Source organism: Ursus americanus, chromosome 5 (assembly GCF_024610735.1).
Source record: "Ursus americanus isolate L20-20 chromosome 5, mUrsAme1.1.p, whole genome shotgun sequence".
NCBI classification, from domain to species: Eukaryota; Metazoa; Chordata; class Mammalia; order Carnivora; family Ursidae; genus Ursus; species Ursus americanus.
The window spans coordinates 59,890,248-59,902,696 of record NC_142131.1 but is presented as its reverse complement, the minus strand read 5'-3'; the positions used below and the strand labels follow the sequence as shown (position 1 = coordinate 59,902,696).

The 12,449-nt window shown below is 48.7% G+C and overlaps 1 protein-coding gene across 5 annotated transcripts in view; it reads left to right on the top strand.

The window, feature by feature from the left end:
* Window positions 1-12,449, top strand: part of LOC148110128 (uncharacterized) — a 72,719-nt gene that overhangs the window by 44,682 nt on the left and 15,588 nt on the right. Inside the window, exon 4 of one of the 5 annotated variants that reach the window (XM_087862295.1) lies at window positions 4,719-5,463. The exons of 2 other annotated variants lie outside the window; for them this stretch is intronic. In XM_087862295.1, coding sequence (XP_087718421.1) covers window positions 4,719-4,732 — 14 coding nt within the window. In that variant the 3' untranslated portion in view covers window positions 4,733-5,463. 2 more of the 5 variants (XM_087862292.1, XM_087862294.1) reach the window with 2 other exon arrangements.

Below are 12,449 nucleotides of genomic sequence, written 5' to 3'. Positions count from 1 at the left end.
GTTTATATTGTTATTTCTTGATTTACCAATTTTAGACATCTGTTGACTTCTTGTGGGAGACAAGAATTGAGCTTCCTACAAAGCCACTTCCAGTTCTTGCCCCATCTCCCAGGAAGAATATAACACGATTTTTGGTTAACCCTGTAGTGAGCGTAGAGGTGTTCTTCACTGCTGAGCTAAGTAGTGTGTTGTGTGTCCTTGAGTTCTGGGGGGAAAAATCTTCTATCTTTGATAATTTTCTCCCCTTTATTTTACCTGTTGGACCTACTGGATTTACTCTTCTGATTTTCTTGCGTTTTCTATTTCCCTGACCTTTGCCCTTGGGTTTCCTTTCTTGGGCAACTTTACTTGATTTGATCCTCCAACCCTGCTGCTGATGTTGTTTTAATTTTGGCTTTCATGTTTTTAATATAGAATTATTCATTCTTGTCTTCCATGCCTATTTTCATAATATCACATTCTTGTTTTATGGATATACGCTTGTCCTCTTACCTCTCTAAAGGCATTGTTTATTTATTTATTTTTCTGTCTGTTTGTTTTGTTTTAATATTCTTCTGTTCTCCTTAGTATCTTGGTTTCCACCTAGCTGCTTTTTGTGTGTTTGTTTTCTCTCTTTCATGTTGGAGGCTTTCCTCAAATGTCAAATGTCTTGGCTATCTGTTGATACTTGTGAATGAGGCAATAAAAAGCTGAATTAAACTGTAGGGTTGGGGACAACATATCAGCTGGGGCTTTGCTATAGGGAGCAAGCCAGTCTTTTCGTTACAAGCCTCTAAATGGCAGACTCTGTTCTCTAGAGCTAGGTTTCTCGACCTTGGTGCTACTGACATTTTAGTAAATGATTGCTTGTTGTCAGGGGCTCTGGTGCCCTGTAGAATGCTTAGGAGGGTCACTGAACCTCCAGATGCCTTTCCTAGACTTGCGATAACCAAAAATGTCTATAAACATTGCCAGATGTCCCCTGGGGGGCAAGATCACCCCACTGAGAACCAATACTTAAGCCATCTCACTTCTCAAGAGAAGCATTCTGACTCCTTGTTCCCATTACTTATTACTGCATGACAAACCACCCCAGGACTTAGCCGCATAAACAACAGCCATTTTATTATTGTACAAGTCAGGAATTCAGAAAAGGCACAGCTCCGCAATGTCTGGAGCCCAGGTTGGGGTGACTAAATGACCAAAGGCTTGAGTGGTTGGGATTTGGAACAGCTGGAGCCGAAGGATCCACTTTCCAGATGGTTCTTCACTTGGCAGGGAAAGCAGGAAGCCTGGCCTCGGCTGGGACATGGAGTCTCTAGCATCCAGCCCGGTAGTTGGATCTCTTATGTGGTAGCTCAGAGCTCCAGTGTGAATGCCCCAGCCAGCAATATGGGCACTGCCTGGCCTTTTATGGCCTGGTCTTGGAAGTCACATGGCATCACTTGCTACTGTAGTCACAAGGCCCACCCAGAGTCAAGGAAGGAGGCCAACGCCCACTTCTCAATGGAAGATGTGTTAAAAAAATTTGCAGCCATGTTTTAAATTCACCACACTCCAGAACAGGGTAATATATGCCTGGGGCAGGGTGGGGTATGAGGCAGGGAGACCTTGAAGCTCACTGTTCAGCCTTTAGACTTTGCCCTCATCTCCCATTTGCATCCTTGTGTTCATCCACCATCTCCTCTTCTGCGTCCGTCTCTCCTGTTCAGGATCTTTAGTCTCCGGCTGTGTGGTGCAGAGTGTGGGGTAGGATCGAGAAGGAGTTCCCTGGTTCCTTACCCCACTGCCTCCTATGCCTGACGCCCACCGTCATAATCCCTAATTTCCCTGAGGTCTGAGCTCCTCCAGGGCCCTGGGGGTGAAGGGGCTGGCCTCCTGTCAGCATCTCCCTCCACAGGCCCTGGGAGACTAGCTTCCTCCATGCCAGCCATCATTCCTCCGTCTGCTTTCCATCGTGCTGGAGTCCACTCAGACCTCATCCACCCATGTCTCCTTCACTGTTCTCTTTGAACTTAAGGGTTGATACCGTTTTCTTTCTTTTTTTAATTTATTTTTTAAGTTTTTATTTAAATTCCAGTCAGTTCACATACAGTGTGATACTAGTTTCAGGTGTACAACATAGGGACTCAGCACTTCCATACGTCACCCAGTGCTCATCACAACAAGTGCCCTCCTTAATCCCCACCACCTATTTCACCCCTCTCCCCAGTATACCATTTTATTTCCTGACTGGCATTTTACTGGCACTTCAGGAGAGAAAGAAGACGGGGACATGTGAGTAACCTGATGTCTTTAACTTGAAGCCCTGTTGTGCTTGTTTTGGAAGGAGGCCCATCTCTAAATTGTGTTATAATATTCCCTGCCCAGTTAAAGCTCCGTTAAGTAGTGTAGTGACCACATTTAACCCTTCGCTGGCAATTCAGAGTCATCTTTATGAGTGTACATGTTTACCTTGGAATTATGAAGCTAAGTAGAGCAATTTGTCCCTCCATGATGGGGACCGGGATCACTGTGGTAAAATCCCTTAAGCCTTTTTTTACGGTCATCTCTGTCTCGGGCTGCCTCTTGTCCCATTCATTTGTGGTGAGGATGCCACATTACAGCACATTAACTTCCAATCTACTCCTCCTGAGTGACTAAACCGGACGACTGTGCAGGGTATCTCAGCCACTGCCCTACCCCTACCCATTTCCTACCTTTCCTCTCTCTTTCCTGCATTTGACGTTTATGGATTGCATCAACCAGGCTCCATGGCGTCTTACTTCCAGTTGGGTTTGGCCAACTGAAGACCCCTGCGGGAGATTGAGAATAATGGTGGGGTGCTTTAGGGTGCTTTATCCCCCCAGTTACCTCCCTTGCTATGCCTCAGGTCAGCAGGGTCTGTGTTCTTCGCCCTAAAGCCACAACCCATACAGCAGCCCTCTCCTCCAGCTCTGTGTCAGTTCTACTGACCTCTCCCTCGCCCTCCTCCCTTCACGTTGGAGGTAACATCTCCCCCACTGTTGCTGGCTCTAGGGGGCTTCTCTTCCCCTTGTCCTTTCCCTTGGTCCTGCTCACCTTGTACACAGCCCTTAAGCTGTGCTTGGTTACCCGTGCAGCATGCATCTGTTTCCCACTGGGACTCTGACGATACAGAAACTTTTTCTCATTTGCATCTAAAACAAGAATAGTCCCTGAGAGAGATCCTCCCAGTTCTTCGTATGAGCTTTGTGACATCTCTGGACTACACAGGGGCTTTTAAAAATTCACTTTCGAGTTTTTAACTGTAATGCACAATAGAAGGTACTGTATTAGTGACTTCTCCATATGGTGGAATATTACTTACTGGAGTGTTTTGAGGAGGAAAATCAGCCTGTCAATAAAAGGAAACCAGGAGAGAGAATTTATGATGACTTTCAGAAATTATATGACTGACCAGAAAACATCAACAGTTTCAGAAAATGAACAACTACCTTCCTGAGCAACAGATCCTTGTTGGGTCTTTAAGGTGAAGTGTAGGTTTGGGGCACATCCAGGCCGTGTCTGGGTGGGATTCCCCTAGATCTGACATTAGGAGTCCCTTAGGTCAGACCCACTAAGCGTGTGTGTTTCTAGCTCAGTGGCCCCCTTGATGCTTTTGCTCTGAGGAGTATCGTGTACTTGTTCCTTGGATGAGGATAACTTACAGCCCAGAGAGGCCCACAGCCTAGGCCCCGGTCACATCTCACACCCAGGAGGAGCGCCAAGAGCCCAACTGTCCTTCAGCCATTTCTGAGGTCAGCCTGCACGATTCCCCTGCTGGAACCCTCTCTGGGTTCTCTTGCATCCTCGCTCTCCAGGCCTAGTCAGGCCTCAGTTTTTGGTTTAATTTGTGCAGCCCTTTGAAGCACACATACCTCTAGGGAAAAAGTAGAATCAAGTACTCTTCCTGGCCACCCATTTCCTGAAGCACAAAAAGGAAACATTTCATCAGTGCTTTGTAAAGGAGACAACAGGAAGGGGTAGCGGCACTCTGGCTGGCAGGGCTGGCCGCGTGGTATTTCACAGAGGAGGGAGGTGAGATGGCACATGGGTGCGGAGGCCCCAGCCAGGGACAACATGGGCACAGCCCTGGGCACAGTGTCCCATGGGCCACTCTGGCAGAGCCATAAACCCTCAGCCCTCCTGGGCGGGGAGGAAAGGCCTGAGACATCACCCCCATTTCCCAGGGGGGGAGACGAAAGCCAGAGAAGTGGAGTGGCAACTTCAGTGGAGAGACACACCTGTCTTTACACCCGGCTTCCTTATTCATGCTTCTTTTACTTCTAAGGATTTTTTTTTTTTTTTAATTTGGGGAATGGGGACTAGACAGTTGAAGACAGATTTGTTTCTAACCTGGCTACCTTCCATTGATGTAGTCTTTATCGGTTTAGCTTGTCCTCTTCCAGCCCACGCCACTCTGTCCCTCAGCCAAGGGAGCTCAGCCAAGGCCCCCCCAGCGTCCCACCCAGCAGAGTTTCAAGAGGCCCCAGGCCCGTTCCTGTTCACTCCCGATCTGTGGACACGATGCCGTGAGGCAGACATGTAGGGACATGGACAGAAGGGGCAGCCTGCAGCTGGATGGTGGAGGGCCCTGGAGGGCTGGGGGAAGCTTCTGAGGAAAGCAGAGTCCTTCCCACAGCAGAAAGTTCATGGTCTGTGCACATGGGGGATGAGACCCAGGAGGGCAGAACTGCTGTGTAGGGTGTAAGGCCGTGTCTTGTCTTTTCCCGTCCAAGCTGCACATTGTTGACCAGAGTATGCTGGAGGTGGCCATTGCTGGGGTGGCTGCCTCTAACCACAAAGAGAGGAAGGAAGATTCTCAGCCTGGGCACTTGAATCCAGCACACTGCCGTCCTCAGCAAGATGTTGCAAGTTCCTAATCTGGACCCAGAGGCCAGGGAGTTTAGGTGTCATCTGGAACCCAGAGTTGACTGTTACCCACCAACACAGACATCCGCGGGGCCTACACCGCCCCCCCTCCCCCCCGTGTCACATCCTCAGCAGTGCCTCTGGCCTGGGTGATAACCCTGGAAGCCCAGCTGCTGCCCCTCTATAAATGGCCCTGTGGCGCTGTGCCGATAAGCCACTTCTCTGGGGTGGGGCTGGGTCCACCTTGCTGCCATGACACACCATGGCAGACTGATGCAACCAGCTTTCAACAGACACTGCCAGGGAAGAAACACATTACAACAGCGTGCCGCAGACTTCCTCCGCCCGTGCACGAGGCCTGCCCGCCTCAGCAAGGCCGGACCTCTTCCCACCCCAGCATCGCACCCCACCGGGCGGCAAAGGGCCTTTTGTCCTGACCATGAGAAGCCTCTGAGCGGATCTCCTTCTCCCAAGAAATTAAACCACTGGCTTTCCATCCCGGTGGGGCACTGCAGTCATCAAGGATATTTAAAAAAATATCGATGCCTGGACCTCACTCTCACCCCAAAGATACCAACTGAATTGACCTGGATTAAAAAAAAAAAAATCAAAGTGCATATTGAAGGATCACATACATGCAACAACACCCCCACCACAAACCCGAGGTGTAAATCTCAGTGAATTTTCACTCAGTGAACTCCAGTTGCCAGAAGTACCCGGCGTCCAGGTCAAGAAGCAGAACATCACCAATGTCCCCTGGTGCCCCGAAGGGTAACCACCATTCTCACTTCTAATGGTAGAAATGAGTCTTGCCTGTTTTCAAGCTTACTGTTATATAAAGGGAATCCTACAGTGTTTGGGTTTTTGTGTCTGGATTCTTCCCCTCAGCATTGTGTGTGTGAGATTCACGAAGTTGTTGTTGATTGTTGCTGCAGTCCGTTCGTCCTCATTGCTGTAGAGTATTCGCCACATGGATATCGCTGTTGCTGGGTATTTGGGTATTTGGATTGTTGTTTGGGGTTTGGGGTCTGGGGTTGTTATGACTACTACTGAATGAGCATTCCAGCGGTGTCTTTCAGAGCGCATTTGTATGCATGTCTGTTGGGGGCATACTTAGAAGTAGAATTGCTAAGGCAGGTATGGATATGAATGCGTTCAACTCTCGTACCTTATGCCATATGATTTTCCGTGGTGGCCATACCCGTTTGCACCCTTCCCACAATGTGTGAGAGTGCTGTTGCTTCACGTCTTTGCCAGCAATTGGTGTTTTATATCTTTTTCATGTTAGCCATTCTGGTGGGTGTGTAATGGTATCGCAGTGTGGTTTTAATTTGCATTTCCCTGATGACTAATACAGTTGAGCACCTTTTCGTATGTTTATTAGCCATTTAGATCCCCTCTTTGCAAAGTGCCTGTTGAAGTATTGGGACAGGAGTATTTTTAAGAAGCTCCTTAGGTGGTTCTTATGTGCAGCCAAGGTTGAAAACCATTGAACTAAACCACAAGTTAGTATCTGCTGCTCTGTTTCTCGACGTCCTGCCCTTGAACTCAGAGTATTTTGGAGCTGAGGGAACCTCATGGACCTGGGGAAAGGTAACCGTCACCCCCCTCCCCACCAGGATGGGCCTACCTAGAAGAAGCAAGAGATTAGAGCTGAACTTTAGGCAGTTGCAACTCTCTGGGAATGTAGCCTGCACTTCAGAAGGGCCCAGAGAGAGCCTGTGGTGTCCACAGCTGCCACAGACATTTCCTGACCACAAAAATGATCCCTTGCTGATCCCCCCCCAGAGCCCCAGGCAATCATGTGGAGGAAGTGGAGGGGCCACATGCCAGGTACTTCCCAGTTTCTAGGCCAGCACGAATAGAACACAGCTCATGTGGGGGTTGTGGTCAGCCTGGGGACAGGGGAACATGTGTTACAGGGGCCTGGGTGGGGCTGAGGGAGGCCTGCCATCTGTGGCCTTTCTCCTGGGTGAAAGGGCAGCCAGTGAGGCTCTCCCACATGGGTCCAAGCCTGGCCAGGTCTTGAGTTCCACGCGTTTGCATAGAGGTCCCCGTTGTTGTTTCTCTCACCTATATTGGTCTCCTCTGTCTTCTGTTCCCCACCATGGGGGCCCTGCTCCAGGATCTTCCTTGGCTACCCCACCCCTATGGGACCCCTCACTCACCCTGCTGAGTTTAGAGTGGGACCATGCAGTGGGGCTCCTGGCTGCACACTGCTTTGTACTGGGTCCGTGCTGCATCATGTGGTTCATCCCATCCCCCACTCTGGACTGCACTCTCACGCCGGGGACTGCTGAGCACCTGTCTGTGCTCCCCAACAGTGGGTAGAATGGCATTTGATAACTCAGTGACAACAACCTCCAACTTGAAAAGGAAGATGCGGTCAAAATACAGACCACACACACCGAGTCAGCGTTTTCTTTCCCTCAGACTGGAGCTGTGCAGGTGTCAAGCAGAGCTGCCCTTAGTGGGCTCCCTGTTGGCACATGTGCCCCACGTCTGGTAGGTGAGCAGCTCTGTGCAGTGAGTCCGGAGTGGGACCACCAGCAGGGGACTAGGATCCCAGTGCCTGGCTGGGTGTGCAGAAAGGCCCTTTAGGCAGAGGGGCTCCCAACACCCGGATGGAATTCACCATGGTGTCCAGAGCTCAGGAAGCAGGGCGACAGCTTCGTCAGTGCCCGTCCACCTGCTCTTTGAAAAGAGCATGGTCCACCTTCTGTTGACTGAAGTCCTGCCAGCAATGTGGCATGAGATGGAGGCACGTGGGCAGAGTTGACGTTTGGAAGACTGGTGAGCACAGAACCAACTCTGGGCTCCCCATTGTGCCATGTTCCATGGATTTGGGCCCATCTTGGAAACTGCTCTGGACCTGGAACCTTTCGTGTCTGGTGGTCTAAGTACAGATGTCAGTGTTCTCTTGATTGGCACAAATGGTAGCCTGCACCAGCCAGCGACCAGAGTGCATCTGAAGCCTGGGGTGGTAACGGGGAGAACGCTCCCTGTGGCAGTGCTCGAGGGTGCCAGGTGCTTCACATCCTTGCCAACAACTGGCATGTTCTGTCTTCGGCCATCCGAGTCTCATAAAAAGAGAGACCCCTCTCCTTCCCCTGAGTGTGCATCCCAGCCTCTCCCCTTTCACCAGGGCCCCCTCCCAGCAATCTTGCCCTTCAGTTCTTTCAAACCTGAGTGTGCACACGCTCCTCTACTGGCTGCCATGGTGCAGCGTTTGACATGCTCCCGCCAACGTTGTCTGTGTCATGCTTCCCTCTCCTTCCCGTGCAGTCCAGCCATGCTGTCTGCCTCTCACAGCCAAGACTCTGGGAGCAGACAGCATCTCTCTCCACCTCCAACTCAGTTTTACCCCTGCCTGTGCTGGGCACAGTAGGGTTCAACAGTGAACAAGACCCCCTGGTCCGGCTCTCATGAAGCTTCCAGCTGAGGAGGGAAGACAGACATAAAGTATTAACAAGGGCTTATGTAATGGCAGTGGTGATAAGCACTGCCATAGCCCGCCAGCACGGACCACATCCTCTCTGCACTTGAGCACCATGTCACCACATCTTGCAACCTTCCCAACACTGCATCGCGCAACAGGGTGGCCCTTTTGTCCCAGAACAGCCTTGGTTATAATTGCTCTGCGCAGAGGATGAAATCCAAGGGCAGAACCCAGATCACACTCCCTTTAGAATCCCTTGCCCAGCACAGAGCCTAGAGCACTCATCGGAGGTGCTTAGATGAATGTAAACTCTTGCCAAGACTGAGCCAGAGTGTGTGAATGTCTGTGCGGGCTGAGAATCATTGCTTGCTTGCTTTTTTTTTTTTTTATAGACTTTTGTTTCTTTTTATCATGATGGAAGTAATTTGGATTAGGTCATAACACTGTGAATTTACTTAAGAATACTGAACGGTACACTTACAAATGGTTAAGATGGTAAAATTTATGTTGTGTGTATCTTACCACACTTTAAAAGAATACAAAGAATGCAAAGAACAAGTACAGACAAGGGGAATAAGGGAGAAAGGTCCATATTATCAAGAAATTAAGGACAAAGGCTTTGATTCAGGATTTGATTCAGACAGAATTGAATTAAAAAAATAAGTAATTTGGATTAGGGAAACGCATATCAAAACCATAATGAGATACAACTTCAGACCCTTTAGGATGGCTATTATCAAAAAAATAGAAAAAAAGTATTGGCAAGGTGTGGAGAAATTAGAACTCAGTGCATTGCTGGTGGAAATGTAAAATGGTGTAGTTGCTGTGGAAAATGTCATGGTGTTTCCTGAAAAAAATTAAACATAGAGGGGTGCCTGGCTGGCTCCACTGGTTAAGTGTCTGCCTTTGGGTCAGGTCATGATCCCAGGGTTCTAGGATCGAGCCCCATGTCGGGCTCCCTGCTCAGCGGGGAGTCTGCTTCTCCCTCTCCCTCTCCCTCTGCCTGCCGCTCCCCCTGCCTGTGTTCTCTCACTTGCTCTTTCTCTCTCTCTCTCTAATAAATAAATAAAATCTTTAAAAAAAAATTAAACATAGAATTACCAGCAATTCCAATTCTAGATATATACCCAAAGAATTGAAAGCAGGAACTCAGAGGTATTTTTATACTCATGTTCATATAAGCATTATTCACAAAAGCCATCCAAATGCCCACTGACAGACGAGTGGATAAACAAAATAGTATATACACAAAATGGAATATTACTCACTCTTAAAAAGGAATGAAATTCTCCCACATGGTACGGCACAGATGAACCTTGAAAATATTATGCTAAGAAGTGAAATAAGCTGGACACAAAAGGACAAATATTGTGTTGTCCCTCATTTATATGAGGTAGCTAGAGTAGTCAAATCCATAGAAATAGGAAGTAAAATGATGGCAGTCAGCACTGGTGGTTGGAGGGGAAGAGGGAATTAGTTTAATGAGTTTGGTGTTTATGCTGAGGAGGACAAAAGAATATTGGAGCTGGTTGGTAGTGATGGCCGCATGACAATGTGAATGTACTTATCACCATTAAATTGCACGCTTAACAATGGTTGAAATGGGGGCTCAGTTGGAGGAGCATGTGACTCTTGATCTCGGGATTATGAGTTCAAGCCCCACCATGGGTGTAGAGATTATTTAAATAAATAAAACTTTTTAAAATTAATTAATTTATTTATTTTTAAAGATTTTATTTATTTGAGAGAGAGAGAGAAAGAGCAGAGGAAAGGGCAGACAGAGAGGGACAAGCAGATCTCCGCTGAGCAGGGAGCCTGACACCTGATCCTTGGCTCGATCTCATGACCCTGGGATCATGACCTGAGCCGAAGGCAGACACTTAACCGACTGAGCCACCCAGGAGCCCCATAAATAAAATGTTTTAAAAAACGGTTAAAATGGTCAATTTTATATATGCATGTTTTACCACATTTTTTTTTAATGTGGGTGGGGGCGCCTGGGTGGCTCAGTAGTTAAGCGTCTGCCTTCAGCCCAGGGTGTGATCCCAGGGTCCTGGGATCGAGCCGCGCATCGGGCTCCCTGCTCCCTGGGAGCCTGCTTCTTCCTCTCCCACTCCCCCTGCTTGTGTTCTCTCTCTCACTGGCTGTCTCTCTCTCTCTCTGTCAAATAAATAAATAAAATCTTAAAAAATCAAAATAAAAAAAATAAAGTAATTTGGGTATATTATGAACATTTTAGAAACTGTTGGTAAGCACAAGGGGAAAATTTTAAATCTTAACCAGCTAGAGACAGCCACTGTTAAAATTGAAGTATATACTTTTCTATTCCTCTCTTTCCTTTCTCTCTCTCTCTAAAAAAAAAAAGCGTGTATATATCTATTTATCTATCTTTGGAGACCACATTCAACCTGTGAGAAGTCTCTTTCTCACATGCATCTCTCACCTGTTCCCACTGATGCTGCTTCCTCCCTTTGCACCACCCTGGACAAGTCTATCCCTGTTCTGGACATCAGTTCTTGGAATAATTTCTCACACCGATTTCACCCCCCTGCACCTCTAGGCCGACACGTCTCTGAAATGCCCATTTCCTCTGTGTTCCTAAAAACAGGGTACCAGAGTGGGACCAGTCATGTGTTGGGAAGGGTCGGAGAGAACAGCAAGTGCCTCTCCCCCCTTCTCAGCTTCCACACATCTTAGACAGGTCCACGTGAGCACGTTGGTTTCTTGTACAGTGCACTTGTTGCAAGTCCTGCAAAAGCCACTGGCTGCGAAACCCCCGAGTCTGCTGGTCCAGGCTGCACTTGCCCAGGTCCCTGTGCTCTGCCTTGTTCTTGCTTCTTGAACCTGGTGCTGGGCCTCACATTATCCCCGTTGATTCTAGCCCATAGATCTGACTTCTGCAGCCTGCCAGGAGCCTGTAACCTCGTGCCCCAAAGAGCACATCCTCCCTCTCCACTGTGAGGGAGTTGCAAGAGGAGTGAGGGCCCCACAGCCTCTGACCCCGGCTGGGCCCTGCGGAGGAGCAGCTGCTTCCTCTCTTCCTCCCGTGAGAAGTGGGCCTCCTCTCCATCCCAGGCACCACTGTGCCCTGCAGAGCTCTAAGTCAGCAGGAATGAACGAAGCTATCAGAAAGAGGGGCTCCCTCCACTATGTGGGCTAGTGGGTGGGCCGTGGTGGCTGCCCTGCTTCCACTGCCATCAGCCTGGCCCCAGAGCCATATCACAGCAGTCCCATCCTGTGGCTATGCCCCGAGACCCCCACATTTGGGCCCAGCTGCAGCCTCCTTCCCTACCTTTGCCACCTGGTCTAGGAGCACAGGCTTGGCCAGCTTCATCAGCAGTGAAAAATGAAGCAAGAGGCCCCAGCCACTCAGGTGACTGAAGTTCATGTCTGTACCCCCTGATTAGAGATGGTTGGTGACTTCATTTGCCTCCAAATCCAGCCACAGACATAAGACCCTTCTCTCTTTGCTTTGAGGCTTCCACGGAAGGGTTTATTTAAGGTTTCGACCGGGATCTTTACAGCCCAGTCCTGAGAAGATTATCTTTTTATTGCGACTTTGATTAATGATTGATCAGAAACTGATACTAGAAACACTGAAGAACAAATTTGCCCTAGAGATTAGGAAAGGTCTACATCTGCCAGGCTTGGGGAGCTTACCACCTGCTCCCTCCAAGGTCAGACCAGGGCAAGGGTACATTAGAAGGCCCACCTCACATACAGTCACACACATGCACACAGACACAGACACTCAGGGCAAAAACAAAAACAAAAAAAAGATGTAAATGTCCTTACAGCCTTTTTGGAATTAAATAGGCTATAAATTGCAAATAAATGAAGCAAAGGACAGAACGAAAGAGCCTAAAGGGTCTTAATAGAATTTTTCTTGCTTGCTTCATTTCTATTAATGCCTATTACAAATTACCATCTTCAAGAGCAATTTGGAATGTGGGGAAGGGAGGAGCTTGTGTGAAGACCATAGCCGGGGCAACCATCTAGTTGCTATAGACCTCTAGTCCTTGAACACTGACATCTGAAATGTGCTCACCACCAGCTAGGGAAGGGGAGGAGAGGCTGAACCAAGTTTCACAAGCGCTCCCCACAAGAAGAGCCTTGGAGAGGGAATGGGCTGCACCTCCGCTCTTTTGTGGCTGTTCTT